At 44.1% G+C, this 21,068-nt stretch overlaps 1 protein-coding gene across 1 annotated transcript in view; it reads right to left on the bottom strand.

The window, feature by feature from the left end:
* Positions 1 to 21,068, bottom strand: part of LOC115074666 (tenascin-like) — a 72,174-nt gene that overhangs the window by 34,438 nt on the left and 16,668 nt on the right. The window contains exons 5-9 of the mRNA XM_029574325.1: positions 16,519 to 16,614; positions 12,000 to 12,092; positions 10,153 to 10,248; positions 4,958 to 5,053; positions 2,044 to 2,136 (exon numbers count right to left, since the gene is read on the bottom strand). Coding sequence (XP_029430185.1) covers positions 2,044 to 2,136; positions 4,958 to 5,053; positions 10,153 to 10,248; positions 12,000 to 12,092; positions 16,519 to 16,614 — 474 coding nt within the window. The remainder of the gene's footprint in view (positions 1 to 2,043; positions 2,137 to 4,957; positions 5,054 to 10,152; positions 10,249 to 11,999; positions 12,093 to 16,518; positions 16,615 to 21,068) is intronic.

Below are 21,068 nucleotides of genomic sequence, written 5' to 3'. Positions count from 1 at the left end.
TCATCAGTATCAACCCCTTCCATGAAGGTTCCTTCCATCAAACTCCCCATCCCCCTGTCCCATAGCAGCCACTCTGCTATTTCTAATCAACCTTGACCCAGAATTTCTTAAAAAAACTGTCAGACCAAGAGTCCATCCTGTTTCCAACAGTGGGCAATCCAGGTCACAAGTACCTGGCAGAATTCTGAATAGTAGAAAGATCCCATTTTGCTAATGCCGAGGGATAAGCCTTTACCACATCCTCTGGCAATGAATTCCAAAAACTGAACTGAAATTGCTTTCACTATCAAATTGCCAATATATGTTATGTTGAAGATAGGCCTATAATTTCCCTCCTGCTGAAGATCTAATGAGAACTTTTTTTAAATCAAGGGATAAATTACAGTTCTTTTAAGTGAATGAGGAACAATTCCATCATGAAGAGAGGCAATGCTCACTTGGTTTTCTAATTAAAAAAAGATGTATAAAGATCAACCTTTGGGCATTCATATGACAGATGAAATTTAATGTGGATAAGAGCAAGGTGATGATTATAGGGAAAATAACTCATGCTGTAGTTACATGATGTTATGTTCCATATTAGTAGTTACCCTGTAGGAAAAAGATCAGCTCAGTGTGCTGCAGCAGCCAGAAAAGCAAACAGAATGTTAGGAATTATTAGGAAGGGAGTGGCAAATAAAACTGAGGATGTCATAATGCCTCTGTATTGCTCCATGGCGAGACTGCATTTTGAATACTGTGTGAAATTCTGATTGCTGCAACTCAATAATATAGTTGCACTGGAGAAGGTACAGAGAAGGACAGCCAATGTGATAAAGGGAATGGAACAGCTCCCCTATGAGGAAAGGCTGAAGAGGTTAGGGCTGTTCAGCTTGGAGAAGAGACGGCTGAGGGGGGATATGATAGAGGTCTACAAATTCATGAAAGGGCTTGAATGGAAAATGTGAATCGGTTATTTACTCTTTTGGATAATACAAGGACTAGGGGGCACCCCATGAAGTTTTAGCAAGTAGCACATTTAAAGCAAACTGAAAAATTCTTTTTCACTCAATGCACAATTAAGCTCTGGAATTCATTGCCAGATGATGTGGTTAAGGCAGCTAGTGTAGCTGGGTTTAAAATAGGTTTTGATAAGTTCCTGGAGGAAAAGTCCATAAACTGCTAATAATCAATAGGGAATAGCTATTGCTTGTTGCTAGCACTAGTAGCATGGGATCTATTTGTTTAAGTACTTGCCAGGTCCTTGTGACTTGGATTGGCCACTGTTGGAAACAGAATACTGGCGTCGATGGACCCTTGGTCTGACCCAGTTTGGCACATTCTTATGTTCCTATGTTATGTAACCTCCCAATAAGTCATATTGAGGTTAATATTCGGTCATTGGAAGGAGTGCAAAGTTAGCTAGATAAACTTAGCTGGCTAACTTTGCAGAGATATTCAATAGTGCAGGTGGATAAGTTTCTCCCTTGGTTTAAATATTCGACAAGAGTAGGGCACAGAATTTCAGCAAACTTTTCAGGTATCAAATCTGATCTTCATCACTCTAATTTAGAGCAGGTATTAAACAATTTCATACCCTGCCCAAAGTTTCCAATCCGAATGTTACCAAACAATGTTAAATGTTCATGGAGCTGGCCTGATGCGCACCTCCTAAAAATCTAGTGTTACAATAGTGCTCCAGCCATACAAACATATCTAAAGAGTGGCTCTTGCACAACCTGAGAATGATCCAATGTCTGGAACAGACCCCCCAAAGAAGCAGGAGTTTGATAATCTGATCTTTAGGAAGAACATTAACATTTCCCAAGATTAATAAATCACCTCTTGCAATGTAGGGAAGATGGAGGTGTTGCTGAGTGACTGATTACATAAACAGGTATCTTACTGCTTCATAAAGAAATTCTGAGAGCCCGAGATGTGGCTTCTGCCGTTTCTTTCCTCTAATAAACAACAACTCACTATCGCACATTAATCTGTTTATTTCAATATTTCATCTCATCCTTTCGAACGCTTTCTGTTCATGCCCTACCCCCTCTCCCTCACCATAAGAGCAGTCGGGTCCTCCGTATCCCGAGTTGCAGGTACACATGTCCGGGCCTGAGCAATAGCCATGGTTACAGCTGGAGTTACACATTACTGCAAGAAAACAGAATGCAAAATGTAACTGGTGTGTGGGATGCAGTCAGCTTCTCTGGAAGCCATTTTATATTACCCTTCATGAAGTAATCCTTTCAGGAAGATAAGAAAAGACATGATTTGTCCCTAATCATGTCCCTAATCATGTCCCGTCTATATGTAGGGAGGTTTAACAGTCCCATACTGTGTGGTGTGTGTCTCTGCAGTGAGGTCAGAGTGGCTATAGTCTTTGTCAGACATTCAATAGGGGGGGGTGCCTGAAGGTTTTGGAGGTTGGATAAAAGTCAGAAGTTTTTAAGCTTTTTCTGGTGATGGGATCTGGTGCCTCGTTTGGAGTCTCTGCATGCTGACAGAAGGCGGGAGGGGACAAGTTGGGATCCTATTTTCCACACTTCATCTACTGGAGATTGCCCATCTTCTTGTTCAAGAGAAATGTGTCCACATTCAGCAGCAAGGCAGGCCCCAGCAGGATCTTAGCCTATTAATGTGAGATGACAGAGAAACGTTCTCACTGGAGAAACAGACAGAGGCCTGAAACGGCTCTCGGTCTTGTGTAAGGAGGAGAAACCAAAAGGTGAGTTTCTAACTTTGGACTACTGGAGAAAGGAGTTTGGGGAGTCAGAGAAAGCTCTTGCTTGCATAATTATGGAGTTTATACCTGACTGTGGATTTCTTTTCTGGATATGATTTGGATCACGTAGCCTTGCAGCTAGAGCCTTTTCTTTGCTGCTTTGCAAACTGTGGAATAGGCTTAACACTTGAATATCTTGGCTTTTGGGAAAAGATTTCAAGAATGTTTTTCCCATATGGTGGCTGACATTTCTTTCTTTCTAAGGCTTGTTGGGGTAGGTGGGTAGCTAATGCAGATTGCTCTAAATAGGAAACAAAGGCTTGGGAAGGCCTCTGGACTTGAGCATTTTCAAAGGAGCAGTCTATGGCAAAGGATGTTGGTGGATAAGTGCTTTTAATGTATTTTTGCTTGGATGCTATTGAATGTATTTTACGAAGCTAATTTTATGACAGTCTGCTTTAAAAATTCAGGGAATCACACAGATGCTGGCGTGGCATGCGTGCACACATGCACACCTGCCAGGGAGTAGGCGCATTTGTGCATTTAGACACGTATTTTCCAAAATTGAAAATAAACACATAAATGATTACCCTGTCCCCAACTCCTAGCCTGGAAAAGCCTCTTTGCTAAATGTGAAAAGCACACGTGGAATCTTTTCCTTTCACACTTTTATATCAACCCAGTCAAATTTTACCTGCATAAAACTGTGTTTTACATGTGCAAATGATTTTGAAAATGCACCCCTATATATGTTGTTTAGGTGTAAACTGCTTCAGCCATTCTGTTAAAGCTGGGGAGGCAGAATAAAACATTAAAAAAAAAAAACCAAAAAAACATACAATTTGTCAAATGATCAACTTTGATCGAGCGCTTGAGCAAACTGTTATTTTGGAACAGCCTCAATTAGTGTGGATATGTCTCGCTAGGGATTTCCCAAGCCCCCCCGAAACCCTGCAGAAACCCAGGGAGCCCATGGACGTATGGTGGTCCCACAGCTTCCCAATGAGAGATGGAAAGGGGGATACACATAAGGACAGAGAAAATGCACATACGGATAGGAAAGACACATCTGTGTGACAAGCACATCTGTAGGTGTTTCTGGGTTGCTTCTGCACAACCGCTGCACCGATTATCATACGTGAGCTGCCATGTGAAGGTCCAGGATACGTTCAATGCTGGAATCTAGTTTTGCAAGGCCTTCATTTCTCTTTTGTTATAATATTAAATTAGTAAGATTATCTTCGGAACTTATGAGTTTGACATCTTTCACCACTGTAGCCTGGTAGGGATGTGCAGAGGGACAGCACAAGTTATATTCGGTATTCGTGGGGGGGGGGGGGGGCAGATACATTGCATTCGGCAAGGGGGGCCCCCGATCCGTTCATTCTTATTCGTTTCCCGGCTAAAATTCAATTAACTACAACCCCCCACCCTCCTGACCCCCCTCCCCCAAGACTTGCCAAAACTCTCTGGTGGTCCAGCGGGGGTCCGGGAGCCATCTCCTGCACTCGGGCCGTCGGCTGCCAGTAATCAAAATGGCGCCGATAGCCTTTGCCCTTTCTATGTCACAGGGGCTGTGAGCGCCATTTTGAATACCGGCAGCCGAGGGCGTGAGTGCAGGAGATCACTCCCGGACCCCCGCTGGACCACCAGGGAGTTTTGGTAAGACTTGGGGGGGGGGGGGGGTGTTTGTTTAAATTCGCTCCTTTAGACGGCCGAATAATTCGGTGAAGATTCTTTGCATTCGTGGGGAATCGCGATACGTTTCGCTTCCCCACGAATACAACGAATATGGCCCTGTACGCTGCGGATTCCCAATACATTGCAAACGAATGCACACCCCTATGGGGCACGCGAGCAAACCCCGTTGGGTTGCCACGTCCCTCCATTTTCGCAGAGACCTTTACAGGTGGCTGCATAAAGAATCACAATTAGTGTGATTAGTAATTATGTTATTAATTATGTAATTATGTTATTAACCCCCATATATCTTAATCCAAGTTAATTCAACCTGTTCATTGTAAGACATTGACTTGTCATTGTTATTGTTTAGAATGTAAACCGAATTGATCAGTAATTCTGTTATTGGAAAGTCGGTATAGAAAAATGCTAAATAAATAAAATAAATAAATTAGTGGTTCCTTTTACCTATAACCTTCAATAAATACACCGATTTCAATTAGTTAACTCAGCACTAATCTGCCTAGCGAACCCTCTCTCTGCTCGTGCATCCCAAGCTTTCATTCTCACCAGTCTGGCAGCTCTCTCCACCGTATCCCAGGCAGCAGGAACATATTCCCGGGGAGCTGCAATACCCTCCATTCTGACACCCATTCTCACAAATCGCTGTGGGGAAAACAAAACAAAACATTGCATGTAACTGTTGCATTATTTGTAATCAGAAACTCTTACGTTATTCTGTCACTCTTTACTCGTAATCTAATTTCTGATTTATATTCCGCCTTTCATGACTGCTCAGTCACTTACATTCAGGTACGCTAGGTAATTCTCTGTCCCCAAAGCATTTGCAATTTAGGGCTTTATGTACAGGGATGGTAACTTTAATTTGGCTGCACGGGTGCATATGTGCGTGCATATGCTGGCGCGTGCCCATGACGTGGCCATTTTGATATCATACGCGTGTATATGTGCAGATGGTATAAAATAAGCTGTACACACATACATGTGTGTGCAATTTTTGTGAACATGCGCATATGCTGCCTCTACTACATGAGCGGGGGAAGTTTAGTAGACACTCACGCGGACGCAATTACCAGCTCGTTCCCAGTTCTTCCAGGTAAAGGATAGTTCTTCCTAACCCCCCTAGCTAAATAGTTTCCCTTTTATACTGTTAGTCCTGATCCTTAAAACTCTGCTGACCTCGTATTGTTTTGTTTTATGACTTACACGCCATCCATAGCGGTAAAAAAGTTACGCGCACATTTCATGTTAAAGTCCCGGAACGCCCATGCCCTGCCCAGGCCACGCCCATGCCCTGCCCCTTCACAAAAAATGCATGCGTGTGCTGGGAGGTACGTGTGTACGCACGTGCTTTTTAAAATTGGCGCGAAGCGCTGACCCGACTTGGGTGTGTATGTCCGTGCTTTGGCACATGCCAGGCTTTTAAAATTGACTTCTAAGGCTTTCCCCCCCCCCAAAGACACAGAATGTAAACCAAGCCCTAACGTTGTAGTAGATCTCTGCAGACCCAGGTACTTGTGCATATGGGGCCACGTGGCGGTATTTGAAAGTTACTCTCAGTGCATGGACTGGGACAGGTAAATGCGAATCAGTTGTGTGGCAGACCTCCCCCCCCGGTGTAGCCACAAGATGTCACTATCCCTTTGGCATAGGACACTTCTAAAGGAATCGTCCCTAGCCCTTAATACCTCCCACCCGGAGGCTCTGGATTGGATGCCCAGCCCTTTTCGGACTCATGGGTTTCAGTTTAAGGAAGCAGTTAGAGAGTAGGGATGCAAGCTTTCACACTCCAGTAAGCAGATAGAGAGTAGGGATGCATGCTTTTATACTCCAGTAAGCAGTTAGAGAGTAGGGATGCAAGCTTTCACACTCCAGTAAGCAGTTAGAGAGTAGGGATGCATGCTTTCACACTCCAGTAAGCAGTTAGAGAGTAGGGATGCATGCTTTTACACTCCAGTAAGCAGTTAGAGAGTAGGGATGCATGCTTTCACACTCCAGTAAGCAGTTAGAGAGTAGGGATGCAAGCTTCCACACTCCAGTAAGCAGTTAGAGAGTAGGGATGCAAGCTTTCACACTCCAGTAAGCAGATAGAGAGTAGGGATGCATGCTTTCACACTCCAGTAAGGCCTCCCGGCATCACTCAGAAGAAGTTACTTTTAGAAGCAATTTCTCATCGTGAACTCCTTGCCAGAGGGTCCTTCTTATTCTAAGTTACAGTGAGATAATGTTTTGGGGCGAGAAGGGGACTGAAGACCTATGAGTCCACTCTGAACCCTAGGTGGGCAAGAACCAGTGACAGATCCCACTGGGAGACACTGTGAAGGCTGAAGATGGATCAGTTTAAGCTTTGAAGTATTTTTTGGACATGAGAGTAGTTAGGAGGTTTTCGGATCCCCCTTCCCCACTGTTAGCCGGCATTTGGACGTGCGTTTTGGATGCGCTAGCTTTACCCCTTATTCAGTAAGGGGTAATAGTGTGTTCAAAATGCACGTCCAACCTCCCCGAACCTAATAGCGCCTGCAACATGCAAATGCATGTTGCAGGCGCTATTAATTATTCCCGCGTGATTCAGAAAGCAAAATGTGCAGCCAAGCCGCACATTTTATTTTCAGAAATTAGCGCCTACCCAAAGGTAGGCGCTAATTTCTTTGGGCACCAGGAAAGTGCATAGAAAAGCAGTAAAAACTGCTTTTCTGTGCACCCTCCGACTTAATTTCATGGCGATATTGAGTCAGAGGTCCCGAAAAAAAAATTGAAATAGGCCTGCGGCTCGTGGGTTGAAAACCGGATGCTCAATTTTGCCGGCGTCCGGTTTCTGAACCCGTGCATGTCAACGGGCTTGAGAACCGACGCCGGCAAAATTGAGCGTCGGCTGTCAAAGTCTCTGACAGCCGCCGCTCCCGTCAAAAAGAGGTGCTAGGGACACGGTAGTGTCCCTAGCACCTCTTTTTACCGCCGGGCCTAATTTTAATAAATGAAAATACTGAATCGTGCGTTTTTACTGTATCGGCCCGTTTGACAGGTAGAGTCATCCCCCTCTCTATGGTTGTCTGTGTATTCCCATGCCACTCTGCCTAATGCTACGTCTCTCATCCTATTCCTTCAGATCCTTGTGCCACTGAGCCTTATGCAGATTTTTTTTTTTTTTTTAAATTTTTTATTTATTGAATTTTTCAAATATTTCAAAACATTGAAACTTTAACAAGTAAATAGGGAAGAAACAAATACACCATTCTCAAGTAATACATTTCCCAAAAAGCAAATAATTCCCATATTATAAGTAAATGGGAGACCCAGGAAAATATAGCAATAATAGAGGAAATTTCCAAATAATATTAACGCACGGTTATTTGCTGAATATACTACTTCAAGCTAACACTTCAGGATATTAATCAGAGTGAGAGTCTAGATATACACGCAATTGATCCAATTCAGTAAATACATATCTGTTATTATTGTGTACCAAAATACACCGGCAGGGGTATTTCAAGAAAAATTTTGCTCCCCTAGCTACTATTTCATTCCTCAAGGAAATGAAGGCTTTCCTTTTTTCTTGAATTTTTCTTGTAACATCCGGGAATACTCTAACTTGGTATCCATAAAACAACTCAGACTGCTTCTTAAAGGATCTCCTCAATACTTCATCTCTATCTGACATTTGTAGAAAAGTTAAAGAAATAGTAGCTCGTTCTGTAATTCTTGCTTCATAAGATTTTTCAATAAAATCTGTTAAGTTATCAGGGGAAATAACTTCTTCCGACAAGGCTTCTTGATGTTCTCTCTCTTTCACTTTCCCTCCAAAAGTATAATACATTCTTGTCAGAGTTGGTATTTCTTCCGTAAAAAGTAAGACATTTTTAAAGTAACTTTTAATTAAGTCCCTTAATGGCAGCCATTTTGTTTTTGGGAAGTTCAGTATTCTTAAGTTGTTTCTTCTTAGTTGATTCTCCAAAAAATCTATCTTTCCATTAACATATGAATCTGACTTTATTAAGTTGGTATTCACTTCCTTCATATTTCTAATATCTTGCTCCAACAATAAAATATGTGAGTCATGTTTCTGAACTTCTTTTTCCAAGCTCTTAGATGTTTCTATATTCTGTTTCACAACGTTGGTTAAATCTACTATAGCTTTATTCATTTGCATCAAAGCCTTCCAAATTTCTTCAGATGTAATCTTTTTTGGAGTTATTAAAGAATGTTGCAATAATACGTGTAATGTCTTTTCCTCACCTCCTGTATCCTGAAGATTCCCCACATCTCTCTCCTCTCGTTCTGAACCAGACGTTCCTCCCCTGGAGCCTGCACTTTCTAGGCTCTCCGAAGCCGGTATGATATTCAAACCGCTTCTCTGGGGGTCCTCCGATGTTCCTAAAGGTTGGTTCAGTGAGGTTTCTTGCAGCTGTTCTCCCCCTTCACAATCCGGGGGCTTGCATGATAGAGAGGGGGTAGTCGGCTCGCCGGGACTTAGTGAGATCTCATCGGCCTGGGCGTATGGCGTTCGCTCACCGCCATTACCGCCAGCGGCCCCCCTCACCGGCTCAATCAGCAAACCAGGCAGCACATCCTCGATTCTCGTCTGTCGAGCGGAAATAACAGGGGTAGAGGCCATCGCCTCTCTAATTCTGGCCTTACGCTTTGTATGTGGCATAAAGGCGAATAAAATCCAAAAGAAAACACTTCAGGTTTAGCCAGCAGGAAAAGGACGCAGAGCTCGAGAGACTGCTTGTTCACCGTGCGGCGGCCATCTTGGGTGCCTTATGCAGATTTTAAACCTTCCGGTTCTTCCTTCCTCTACCTTCCTGGCACGCTCCAGCTCTTATTCTTTGAAGACTTCTTGCCAATCTGTGGTGCTGCTGTGCACATCTCCCATGCTTTTGAAAACTTGATGCCGCTCTTTTTAATTCTTGGTTCTTTTATTTTGCACCTTGGGATTTTTTCTGCTTCACTTCCCCTTCCTGGTGCCTTAGGGTCCTGACGCCTGATGCCACTTTGCATTTCGTGATCCCATCAACAGTTCATGACACTATTGCTGTGCTGCCATCCTTTTTTTAAACTTTGAGTGTTTTTTTCTTCTCTTACTGCTTCTTTGCTTCGCGTAATATTGCATTAGAGAACTCCTGCCAATCCTGAAAACATGGCACCCCTTCCTTAATCCTCTTCAAGCTACTTTTTTTTATGCCACTTTGCCGCAGTCTAAACTACTGTGCAGCTCTTCACCTTATCAGGTTTCATTACAATTGGTATAAAAAGTAAAAACTCACTACAGTGTTGCGCTGGAAGTGGACCCTAGGCCTGGTACAGGATTGGTGCGGCACTCCGGTCGGGCCCAGAGAGCGCCTGCTATTTCATATAAAACAAGATGTTTACCCCTGTCGAGGGCATTGTGATGCCAAAACCTGACTTGCCTGGGCTATAGTTTTAACTGCATATTTAGAACATTCTAAAAAATACTTCTTGGGGCTGTGATTCTATAGATGGCAAGATATTTTGATATTGACCCTATGCCTCTTTCTTTTGCCCATTGATTATGCATTTAGATTTATTTGAATCCAGATTCATTTTCAGGTGCAATAAAAGGCATGTGCCTGCAAGTGATTGCTGCAGCATAGCTCAGTCTGCTATTATGGACTGAGTGATTAAAAGAAGAACATTTAACAATAGAGGAACTTTGCCTCCTGGATAGGAAAAAGAGTAAAAGCTTTGTGCTCCTCCAGACCGGAATAGGATTAAATGGCTCTTACCTGTCTCGCAGTATTTCCCAGTGTATCCTCTAGTGCATAAGCAGCACCCTGAGTGCTGGCACACTCCCCCATTTTGACATAGATCTTCACAGGTAGCTGCAGAAAAGATAAAAACAACGAGCGGTAGGGTCTATATATTTTCAAACACTGTTCTACATGCAAAAATGGACTTTTACATAATTGTCCACCCAATATGCAGATAGATTTATTCACACGTGTCCTGCTTGCTCAAACGTTTATTCAGATGGAGTGAAGGCATTCTTGGGGGGAGTCAAAGTTAGGGCAGATTGCAACATTCAACTGTACGGGCAGGGCATACATTTACATACATTTACAGGACAAATTTGTGTGCAGCAACCAGCAGGTGTAACATGTGCAGCGTTCATTTGGTGGGATGATTTTTAAAGTGAGCCTATGCATGCAGGTCCACTTTGAAAATTGGTATAACTTATGCATGTATTTGCAGCATAAGAAATGTGGGATGTTTAAAAATGATCCTGTCCATAGTGAACCAGAAGGATTCTCAGATAGGGACGAGCTTTTAAAATTCAGCTTTGAGGCATTATGATATCCTAAAGAGCTTCAGCTTGGGAGAGCAGAATTTGCCTCAGGAATGTTAAAATGCCATGTACGTTTACAGCACCAGGCAAACGTCATCTGCTGCTTTCTGGAAGGAGAATTTTGAACATCCTTGTTTCTTTTGTATTTACTGTCCAAGGTCCTGAAAATGGGCAGGATGGATGGACATTGCTGTCTTTATCTAGCAGGGGCAATGGCTCATGCAGTTGCAAATCATGTGGATTTTTTTAACACATGTTCTTAATGCAAATTCTCAATGGGAAAAGGGATGCCTTGTAGACCTGCTAAACACATCTATTCTATGCACTGCACCTCCTATCTGTGGAGGTTGCTGAGTGAGCCTAAATACCATGGGCCGGATTTTAAAAGGGTTACGCGCTTAAGCTAAGCGTGTAACCCTTAAAAAAAACCCCTGTGCGCGCCGAGCCTATTTTGCATAGGCTCGGCGACGCACGCAAGCCCCAGGACAAGTGTAAGTCCCGGGGCTTTCCTGGGGGGGTGTTCCAAGGGTGTGTCGTGGGCGTGTCATGACGGCGCGTCATCCGGGGGGGGGGGGGTCTGGGGGCGTGGCTGCGGCTTACGGACCATCCCCCGGACCGGAACATGGCGCGTGGCAGCCAGCCCGGCGCACGCAAAGTTACACCTGCCTCGAGCAGGCGTAACTTGTTCAACAAAGATGGGAGGGGGGGGGTAGATAGGGCTGGAGGGGGGTGGGTTAGGTAGGGGAAGGTGGGGGGAGGCCGAAGCAGCCTCAGAGGGAATGGGCAGCGTGCGCAGGGCTCGGCGCGCGCAAGGTGCACAAATGTCAAGGCATGGCCCCTAATTACAATATTGCTCGGTGCCCCCAGGAGGGATTGCATCGGCCCCCTACTGTTTTCCCTGAGACCCTGCAATTCTTGACATTCTCTGAGTTTCCAGGTATGGGGAAGTGGCAGGAGGGAGGTGGCTCGTGATGACAGCAATGTCCATGATTCTGTGGCAGGAGGCAAAATCTGCCACACGCGCTATAGGTGAGGAATAATGGCAAAGCAGGGGCCCTAACTATAGGTACCATAATGGAGCTCCAACGTGATCTATAGCAGCAGATCAGAATCTTTTACCCATTTGGCCATTCTGGGTTCCTAATTCTGTTTTAAAGAGATGCATCATGCGAAGTGCCTGAGATGGTCCCCTGGCGTGCAAAGTGACCATTTCGGAGGAGGAGGCAGCCACATTTCTCCTTAGTTTTGGTGAAGAGCCCTGCATGTCCCAGCAGCCTCCTTCCTTACCTTCTGTGCAGTCGCTGCCACAGTAGCCACCCCAGCACTGGCACGTGTCTTTGGCCATGCAATAGCCATTAACACATTCGGGGGAACAGAGCGCTGTAAGAAAGCACAAGACAGAACGTGACTGCAGTGCAGTGAATCATTAGCATCTTTCCCTCCAGTAACCATCTATCCAGATACTCCGCTCCCCTGCTGTGTCACAGAAGAACGATTGCTATACAAGGTCATATGGGGATCCCTGTTTTTTCAAAAATGTTATATGTTACAACAGTGTAGGAAAAACATTTTGAAAACGTGGACTTATTGAGACTAAGTTTTAAAAAATAAAATGGATACCTTAACTGGCTAAAGAAGGCCAGATCAGTTATCTAGGATATTCAGTGTAATAAATATTTCCCTGAAGAAACTGTAGCCAGATAACTTCAGATGTAACTGGCTGTCTTTTGAATATTGCTGATTAGGTGTAGAGTTATCTATCGTCTTTCCACCTTCATTAAGGTGAAGACTATCCCATCAGAATACCCTCCCCTTCTCAAAAATATTTTCCAGTTCCTAATAAATCTAAACTCAAATCTCCCTGCATCATTGTCTCATGCAAGCATTACGATTCTGGAGCTAAGCCTGCTTTTGGGGTCCCGCATGTGGACTGGGGATCATTTCAAAGAATGCAACCATGGAGGTTCTGCATTTCAACTTCCTACCTAAAAGCCTAAATGTGACTTCCAGAGTCTCCCTCCTCGCCTTCATGTGTCATTGACTCCCACATGTACCAGGGCAGCAGGTTCCTTCACAGTGCTCTCTAAACTCTTACCTAGCTGATGCATGAGGTCTGCTATCTCTACACAGAGGAGGGGGCCAAGGCCCCTGGGCGCTATGTGGTAGGGGGCATCCAGGGGCAGGGGATCCCGCCCCACACAACCAAGTCAAAGCCCTGCACCTGCAAGGGGATTTCGCCTGGTGGTAGAGATGGAAGAGGCCCATGTCCAGGCCTGGCACTAGCAGGTGTGTACGTCCGATGAGGGCAAACGGTGGCTGAGAAGAATTGGAGGCCCTCGAGGCCACTGGTGGACCCCCATCCCACCGGCAGCTAAAATGAAAGGAGATCTGGGAGGCTGGTGGTGGAGGAAGAGGAGGCCTGAGAGGAGGGATCCCATTCTCCTGCTCCTTCACTGTGCCAGTGATCTGTAGCCAAACCATGAGCAGTTAGCACTACCCTATGCTGATCTCACAGTGCATGAGATTGAAATAGCACAGGGGCTGGCGCACAAGGAGGAGCAGCAGAGTGGCCTCCCCTATCTGCACCTGATGATGAGTGAGAGATTGACTGGATATGCTGACGGGGTGTGAATGTGTGTGTGTATGAATGGGAACCTGACTGGGGTGTGTGTATGAATGGGAACCTGACTGGGGTGTGTGTATGAATGGGAAGCCTGCCTCTGTGTGTGTGTGTGTGTGTATGAATGGGAACCTGACTGGGGTGGGTGTGTGAATGGGGACCTGTCTGAAGTAGGTGTATGTGTGAAAGTAAGCCTGCCTCTGTGTGTGTGTGAAAGTAAGCCTGCCTCTGTGTGTGTGAAAGTAAGCCTGCCTCTGTGTGTGTGTGTGAAAGTAAGCCTGCCTCTCTGTGTGTGTGAAAGTAAGCCTGCCTCTGTGTGTGTGTGTGAAAGTAAGCCTGCCTCTCTGTGTGTGTGTGAAAGTAAGCCTGCCTCTGTGTGTGTGTGTGAAAGTAAGCCTGCCTCTGTGTGTGTGTGTGTGTGTATGAATGGGAACCTGACTGGGGTGGGTGTGTGAATGGGGACCTGTCTGAAGTAGGTGTATGTGTGAAAGTAAGCCTGCCTCTGTGTGTGTGTGAAAGTAAGCCTGCCTCTGTGTGTGTGAAAGTAAGCCTGCCTCTGTGTGTGTGTGTGAAAGTAAGCCTGCCTCTCTGTGTGTGTGAAAGTAAGCCTGCCTCTGTGTGTGTGTGTGAAAGTAAGCCTGCCTCTCTGTGTGTGTGAAAGTAAGCCTGCCTCTGTGTGTGTGTGTGAAAGTAAGCCTGCCTCTCTGTGTGTGTGAAAGTAAGCCTGCCTCTGTGTGTGTGTGTGAAAGTAAGCCTGCCTCTGTGTGTGTGTGTGTGTGTATGAATGGGAACCTGACTGGGGTGGGTGTGTGAATGGGGACCTGTCTGAAGTAGGTGTATGTGTGAAAGTAAGCCTGCCTCTGTGTGTGTGTGAAAGTAAGCCTGCCTCTGTGTGTGTGTGAAGAAACTTTCTGCTGCTCCATTAATCCACGACATACTCAGAGTGACTGGAAATTAAATTTTCAGGTATGAAGAGCAGTGAATTTTCCATTATTGCTGTTCTAATTATTGGTGATCTGTATTTTCCATTGTGAAATATTTTATTGTTTGGAAAATATTTTACATTTTGTATGAGCTCTTAATTATTGGATGTTTTTCTGTTCCTTAGCTCATTGGAAATATTATTTTTATCAGTTTGGATAGGATAGGATTTGGATTTGGATAGGATTTATTTATATTCCTTGATTTTACTGTTTGATGGTAACTGGTGATGTTTGTTTCTCCATTGCTGCATTACAAACAGAGTCTTGTTGCAGTTTCCAAGTTCAGGTTCTGTCTAAATGTTTCTATTTATATTTTATGGTCTCTGTATTTGGTGAGCATGTGTAACTGAGGTGGGGGTACTCTGCTAGCTTAGTTTCTAGGCATGGATTTATAGCAGCCTGGTTTGTTCTGTTTTTCCCACAGGACATGTATTGGTGTTTTAAGGCCTGGTGTAATATTCTTAGGCCTTACCGCGTCCTCTCCTCCGCTTTCTCTCCCAGTCTCTTTGACCTACGGACCGATCTTGTTTCAGACTCCTGCCCTGGTGGACTCAGGGGCAGGAGGCAACTTCATTCTCAGACATCTAGTGCAAGACCTGAGGAGTCCCCTCATCAAATTGGAAGATCTACTATTGCGCTACAACTTGAAGTGGGCTTTGGACGTTCCCCAACATCGCCACTTCCACTGAAGCTCAGTGACGTCCCCAGCAGCTCAACCATTGCTGCTGGTATTCTTAACGCTTTCTACGTTTCATTCTGAAACCACTCATACTCAGCGATTTGTCTTCCAAATCTCAAGATCCACTTGTCATCATTGCAGAAGATGACTTAGAGATTGTAGTCGAAGAGACTTTGGATGTTCGTAATAAAGGCAATACTTTTGAATACTTTCTAAAGTGGGAAGGTTTTTGCCCCGAAGAAAACTCTTGGGAGCCTCAGACCAATATCTTGGACAAAGAGATGCTTCATCAGTTCCACCTCGCGCATCCTTCTAAACCCAAGCCTGGTACCTGAAGAGGAGATCGCCCTTTGAAGGGGGGTACTGTTGTGACCAGTCGCTGCCCGACATCTCCGCTCCCCCACCTTACCACTTTGGTGACTCCTTCCTGGGTTGATGGAAGGCTGGCTGCTGCGGTGTCTCCCTGCCGTTCTCCTCCGGCGTTCCCGGACCAGCTTGACGCTGCCATTTGCCATGTTGACCAGATGCCTAGGGGCGCATGCGCGTGGCCCGACTGAAGTACCAGCAGTGGCGCAAACCTCAGGGGCGTCCCCCTGAGATGATGTCATCCGCACCAGATATTTAAGGTCGTAGAATTCGCTAACAAGACGAGTTAGCAAAGGTTAAGGTTTACATCGCTATCTCTGGGTATCACTGCGGATGGGATTCGTTCTCCGCAAACCTAGCTACTCTGTCTCCTCAGACTTTAATAGAGGTACCCGCTCCTCGGGGGCCCTCGCTCTCTCTTTTACTTTTCAGATAGCAGTCCGGAACCGGTACTCGCTCCTCGAGGGCCCATGTCCCAGACCTGATCCTGAATACCACTTCTGCTAAGAAATTATCGCTGCCTACAACATCAGTGAGTTTCCATCTCTCTCTCAGAGCTTTCCTTGGAACCAGGTATCGCTCCTCGAGGGCCTACTGCATTCCAACACCTGGGCTGCTTCAAGATTCTATTGTATGAGTGTTACTATCAAGGACCTGTTCCTGAACTCTGATTTTCCTGCCTACTCACTTTCTTTAGTTTCTCTACAGCTCAGCCACCTTGGGATCGCTGTTCCAGTATCTGAGGGACTACAGCCCAGCCGGCACTACCAGCTCACTACTGCCACCTCTGGTGCTTCAATATACTGTCTAAAAAAAGAACTAGTGTGTGTTTGTCTCCAACACTAAGCCTGACCAGTGGTCCCTCTCAGGATATTCCCCCGGGGACGTGGTCATCTGCCACTGGTCTAAGGATCCACCCACAACTATCCCAAATAATAACAGATTGCTAACTCCCAGCACTCTGACAGTAACAAGCTGCATGCAGTGGCAGTTGCTACCCTTAAGAGAAACAGGAGGGTAACCTGCATGGCATGACATATACTCCCAAAGAAGCTTGCTAGGCAGACTGGATGGACCATTTGTTTTTTTTTCTTTCCCATTAATATGTTACTACAATTATTTCATAATAAAATTATAAAATTCATCTTTAAAACTTACGAGTCTCACAGAATCTCCCTGTGTATCCTTCCGGGCATATGCAGTCTCCCGAGGTTTCACATGTCCCACCATTTTTACATAAACATTCACAGGTAGCTGCAAATGAAGCAAAATGTCACTAGAAAATATCCACCCAAGTCTGTTTCAGAGAAAATGATTTCCATGTACATACAGAAGCTAATTCTGAAACTACTGGGAAAGCTTGCAGGTCTGTGGTTCAGGGACCTGCACTTTAACTGTGAAGGAAAACTCACCACAGTGAATCTGATAATTCAGGGCCAGTACAAAGTATGCACAGACCATGCAACTTCTTTAGTGTAGGTGCAAAGTCCTCACACTAAAGTATGCATGGTGATTTCAAAATAATCCCTCCCTCTGCGCCAGTGGGAGCACTGAGACAATCCAGTGGAAGAACTGAGAAGAGAGGCTGAAAGGAATCAGTAAGTTTTTCTTGGGAAATTTTGTTTTTTAAAAGTATTGGGGCAAAGTTAACTATTTGTGCTTGTGTGTTTGTGCTTTTAATACTCAGTAAGGCAGCAAATAAACAGAAATTAGACTGTATTTTTAAATAGTCAGTCAGTAAGGCAGCTAATAAGCAGTAGTTAGTGAGTTTATTTTCTATAGTCTGTAAGGCAGCTAATAAGCAGAAGTTAGAGTGTTTGTATATTAAAAACAAACAAACAAACAAAAAAAAAGTAGCCAGAAGCTAGAAATAAGATAAGAGTAGTGTATACCTAAGTAAAGAGGTTGAAAAGTTCAGTTCCGCTACTCACCTTGGAAAGGTGTTAAGGTTGAGTGATTGATTTGATTATGTACCATCATTTGTTAATCAGAATAGCAGTGAGTCACTCAGGACAACTAACTTTAGTGCAAATCTCCAAAGGGTTTGTTTTGCACTAATTTACCTTAGAAACACAATATATATTGCAAGGGAAGAGCTCAGTAACCCACAATCCAGTGGGAGCACTGAGTGGAGAGGATCACCTTGCTGGTAGCTGAAAGGAATCAGTAAGTTTTTGCTTGGGAAATTTTCTTTTTTAAAAGTATTGGGGTGAAGTTAACCATTTGGGAATATTATTTAGTGTGTTTGTTTGTTTGTGCTTTTAATAGTCAGTAAGGCAGTGAATAAACAGAAGTTAGACTGTTTGTATTTTTAAATAGTCAGTCAGTAAGGCAGCTAATAAGCAGTAGTTAGTATATTAATTTTTAGTAGTCAATAAGGCAGCTAATAAGCAGAAGTTAGAGTGTATATAAAAAAAAAGTAGCCAGATGCTAGAATTAGGCTAGGAGCAATGTACACCTAAATAAAAAGGTTGAAAAGTTCAGTTCAGTTACTCACCTTGGAAAGGTGTTAAGGTAGTGTGATTTAGTTTGATTAGGTACCAACATTTGTTAATCAAGACAGCAGTGAGTCACTCTGGCTGACTAACTGAAGTTAGACTGTTTTTCCCAACCTTCTCACCCCTCACCCACCCACCCCTAGCTCATCCTTTAATTTATAGGCAGGTGCCACTTTCACAGAAAAAAACCCCTTATTGAGAGTTTGATCATTCCCCTGTAGGCCACTACCAGACATATAGTGAATTTACTGATACATTTAAAGGACATTAATTAGACACATTTCTACTCCCATAGCATCCTAAACCTTAATTAGGAACTGAACAAATTTGAGATGAAGGCAGAAGTCCATCAGCAAGAGGGGGCTTCCCAGTCTTTTGCATCGAGTTATACATGTAAGATTTTTTTTACCTGCTGGTGAGAAATTGTACATGTGCATGCGATGCAGAGAACAAGTCCGATCTCTGGAGGCTAGAATGGCAGACCTGGAGTAGCTGAAGCAGACAGAGAGATATATAGATGAGACCTTCAGGGACATAGTAGCCAAGTCCCAACTTCAGACTGTCAGCCCTGGTGCTGACTTGGAGGAAGAAGGTCTCATGATTGGAGATCATCAACCTGGTACAGCAGGAAAGGATCCTGTAGCAAGGACCTGCTGTCCAGGTGGTGCATTGTCCTTTCACACTGAGGATGTGTCTCCAAGGCCTACTGCCCAGGAAGGAAGGGTTAGATCGGCTGTCATAGTTGCTGATTCGATTATTAGGAATGTAGACAGTCGGGTGGCTGGTGGGCATGAGGATCGTCTGATAACATGCCTACCTGGTGTGGAGGTGGCGGACCTCAAGTGTCACCTAGATAGGATTTTAGACAGTGCTGGGGAGGAGCCGGCTGTTGTGATACATGTGGGCACCAACGACATAGGAAAATGTGGGAGGGAGGTTCTGGAAGCCAAATTTAGGCTCTTAGGTAGAAAGTTTAAATCCAGAATTTCCAGGGTGGCATTCTCTGAAATTCTCCCTGTTCCACGCGCAGGTCCCCAGAGGCAGGCAGAGCTACGGAGTCTCAATATGTGATGAGACGATGGTGCAAAGAAGAGGGATTCAGTTTTGTAAGGAACTGGGGAACCTTTTGGGGAAGGGGGGAGTCTTTTCCGAAGGGATGGGCTCAACCAGGGTGGAACCAAACTGCTGGCACTAACCTTTAAAAAGGAGATAGAGCAGCTTTTAAACTAGAACAGATGGGACGCTGACAATTGCTCAGCAGCGCATGGTTCAGAGGGAAGTATCTTCAAAGGACACTAATGAAGCATTAGAATTAGGGCATCCTGACAGTGAGGTTCCAATGATAAGAAAAGTAGTCCAAGTGCCTGTAACTAAAAACTCATCCGAGATAAAATATTCTAACGTATCCCTATCAAGTAAAAAGCAGAATGAAAATACAAACAAAAAACAAACTTTGAAATGTTTGTATGCCAATGCCAGAAGTCTAAGAAGTAAAATGGGAGAATTAGAATGTACAGCAGTGAATGATGACATAGACTTAATTGGCATCTCAGACATATGGTGGAAGGAGGATAACCAATGGGACAGTGCTATACCGGGGTACAAATTATATCGCAATGACAGAGAGGAGCACTCGGGAGGAGGTGTGGCACTTTATGTTCGGGATGGCATAGAGTCCAACAGGAAAAACATCCTGCATGAGACTAAATGCAAAATTGAATCTTTATGGGTAGAAATCCCTTGTGTGTTAGGGAAGAGTATAGTGATAGGAGTATACTACAATCCACCTGGTCAAGATGGTGACATGGACAATGAAATGCTAACAGAAATTAGGGAAGCTAACCAAATTTGTAGTGCGGTAATAATGGGAGATTTCAATTAGGGATGTGCAATCATTTTTTGATGATTAGGAAATTCGTACAATATTTCCTAAATCATCATGGATCGGGAAACCGATAAAATGGTTGCATTTCCCCCCAAATTTTCATTACAAAATCGTTTTTCGGCTTAGTGCGCGCTAACGGGGTTAGGGTGCACTAACAAAAATAACAAAAAGTAACAAAAACTAATGTTTTTTTGTTAGTGCGCGCTAATATTAGAAGTATTTCATGACCGTCTCTGCAAACTAATCAACCAATCACTAGAGTCCGGGATCTTTCCAGATGCCCTAAAGCAAACATTCATTCTCCCTATACAAAAAAACAAAGCCCTAGGTTTCACAGATCTTGCCAACCTCCTACCTATAGCCTCCCTTACTTCACTATCAAAACTCATTGAATCCACTGTTTTACATCAACTAAATGATTATCTCTCAGAACATGAAATCCTACATTCCCTGTCAACATGGTTTTTGCAAAGGTAATTCTACTGAGACTCCAATCCTATCATCTTTTGATACCTATCTATGTGGCTTTGATTCAAATACTGATTTCATATTGGTATTTCTAGACATTTCAGCTGCGTTTGATACCTTAGATCACCAAATACTTATATCCAATCTTCAATCAACAGGACTAAACTCAACAGTACTCAATTGGTTTAAAAGTTACCTATGGAACCGAACTTATCAGATCAATATTGGTTCACATTCCTCAGCTCCATACACAATTCATTCTGCTGTCCCCCAAGGATCTTCACTATCACCTATTCTATGACCCTGCCCCCAACTCGCCCCCAGACTGCCCCACCCTACCCACACCCCTCCCCCTTCCCTTCCATTTAGTAAAGCCCCGGGACTTACATGCGTCCCTGGGCTTTACGCGTGTCACCGGGCATTTTGAAAATAGGCCCGGTGCATATAACCTTTTGAAAATCTGGCCCAATATATGCTGACGATATACAATTATTCATTCCTTATAATAACTCTTGGTCAGAAACTCTATCCACTGTAGCCTTATATCTCATAGCCGCTTAAAATTAAATCCCCCAAAAATGGAAATTCTATTCCACAGCTCAATCACTGACTTGTCCAACGGTCCCCCCTCACATTTACTATTAAACGGTATTTCTATAATGATCCTTTCAAAAGCCCGTAATTTAGGAGTTTTACTAAAATCAGACTTGTCATTGTCTCAACAATTTCCTTAACAGTTAGAAATTCTTTTTACAAATTACATCTCTTAAAACGCCTACGTCCTGTTATGAGCAATGAGGTGGTAAGGTATCAGCGGCCTTTTTGGAGAAGACATCGGAGAAGGATGCATATGGTGG

The sequence above is a fragment of the Rhinatrema bivittatum genome, chromosome 13 (genome assembly GCF_901001135.1).
Source record: "Rhinatrema bivittatum chromosome 13, aRhiBiv1.1, whole genome shotgun sequence".
Classification (NCBI taxonomy): Eukaryota; Metazoa; Chordata; class Amphibia; order Gymnophiona; family Rhinatrematidae; genus Rhinatrema; species Rhinatrema bivittatum.
This window is presented reverse-complemented; position numbering and strand designations above follow the sequence as displayed.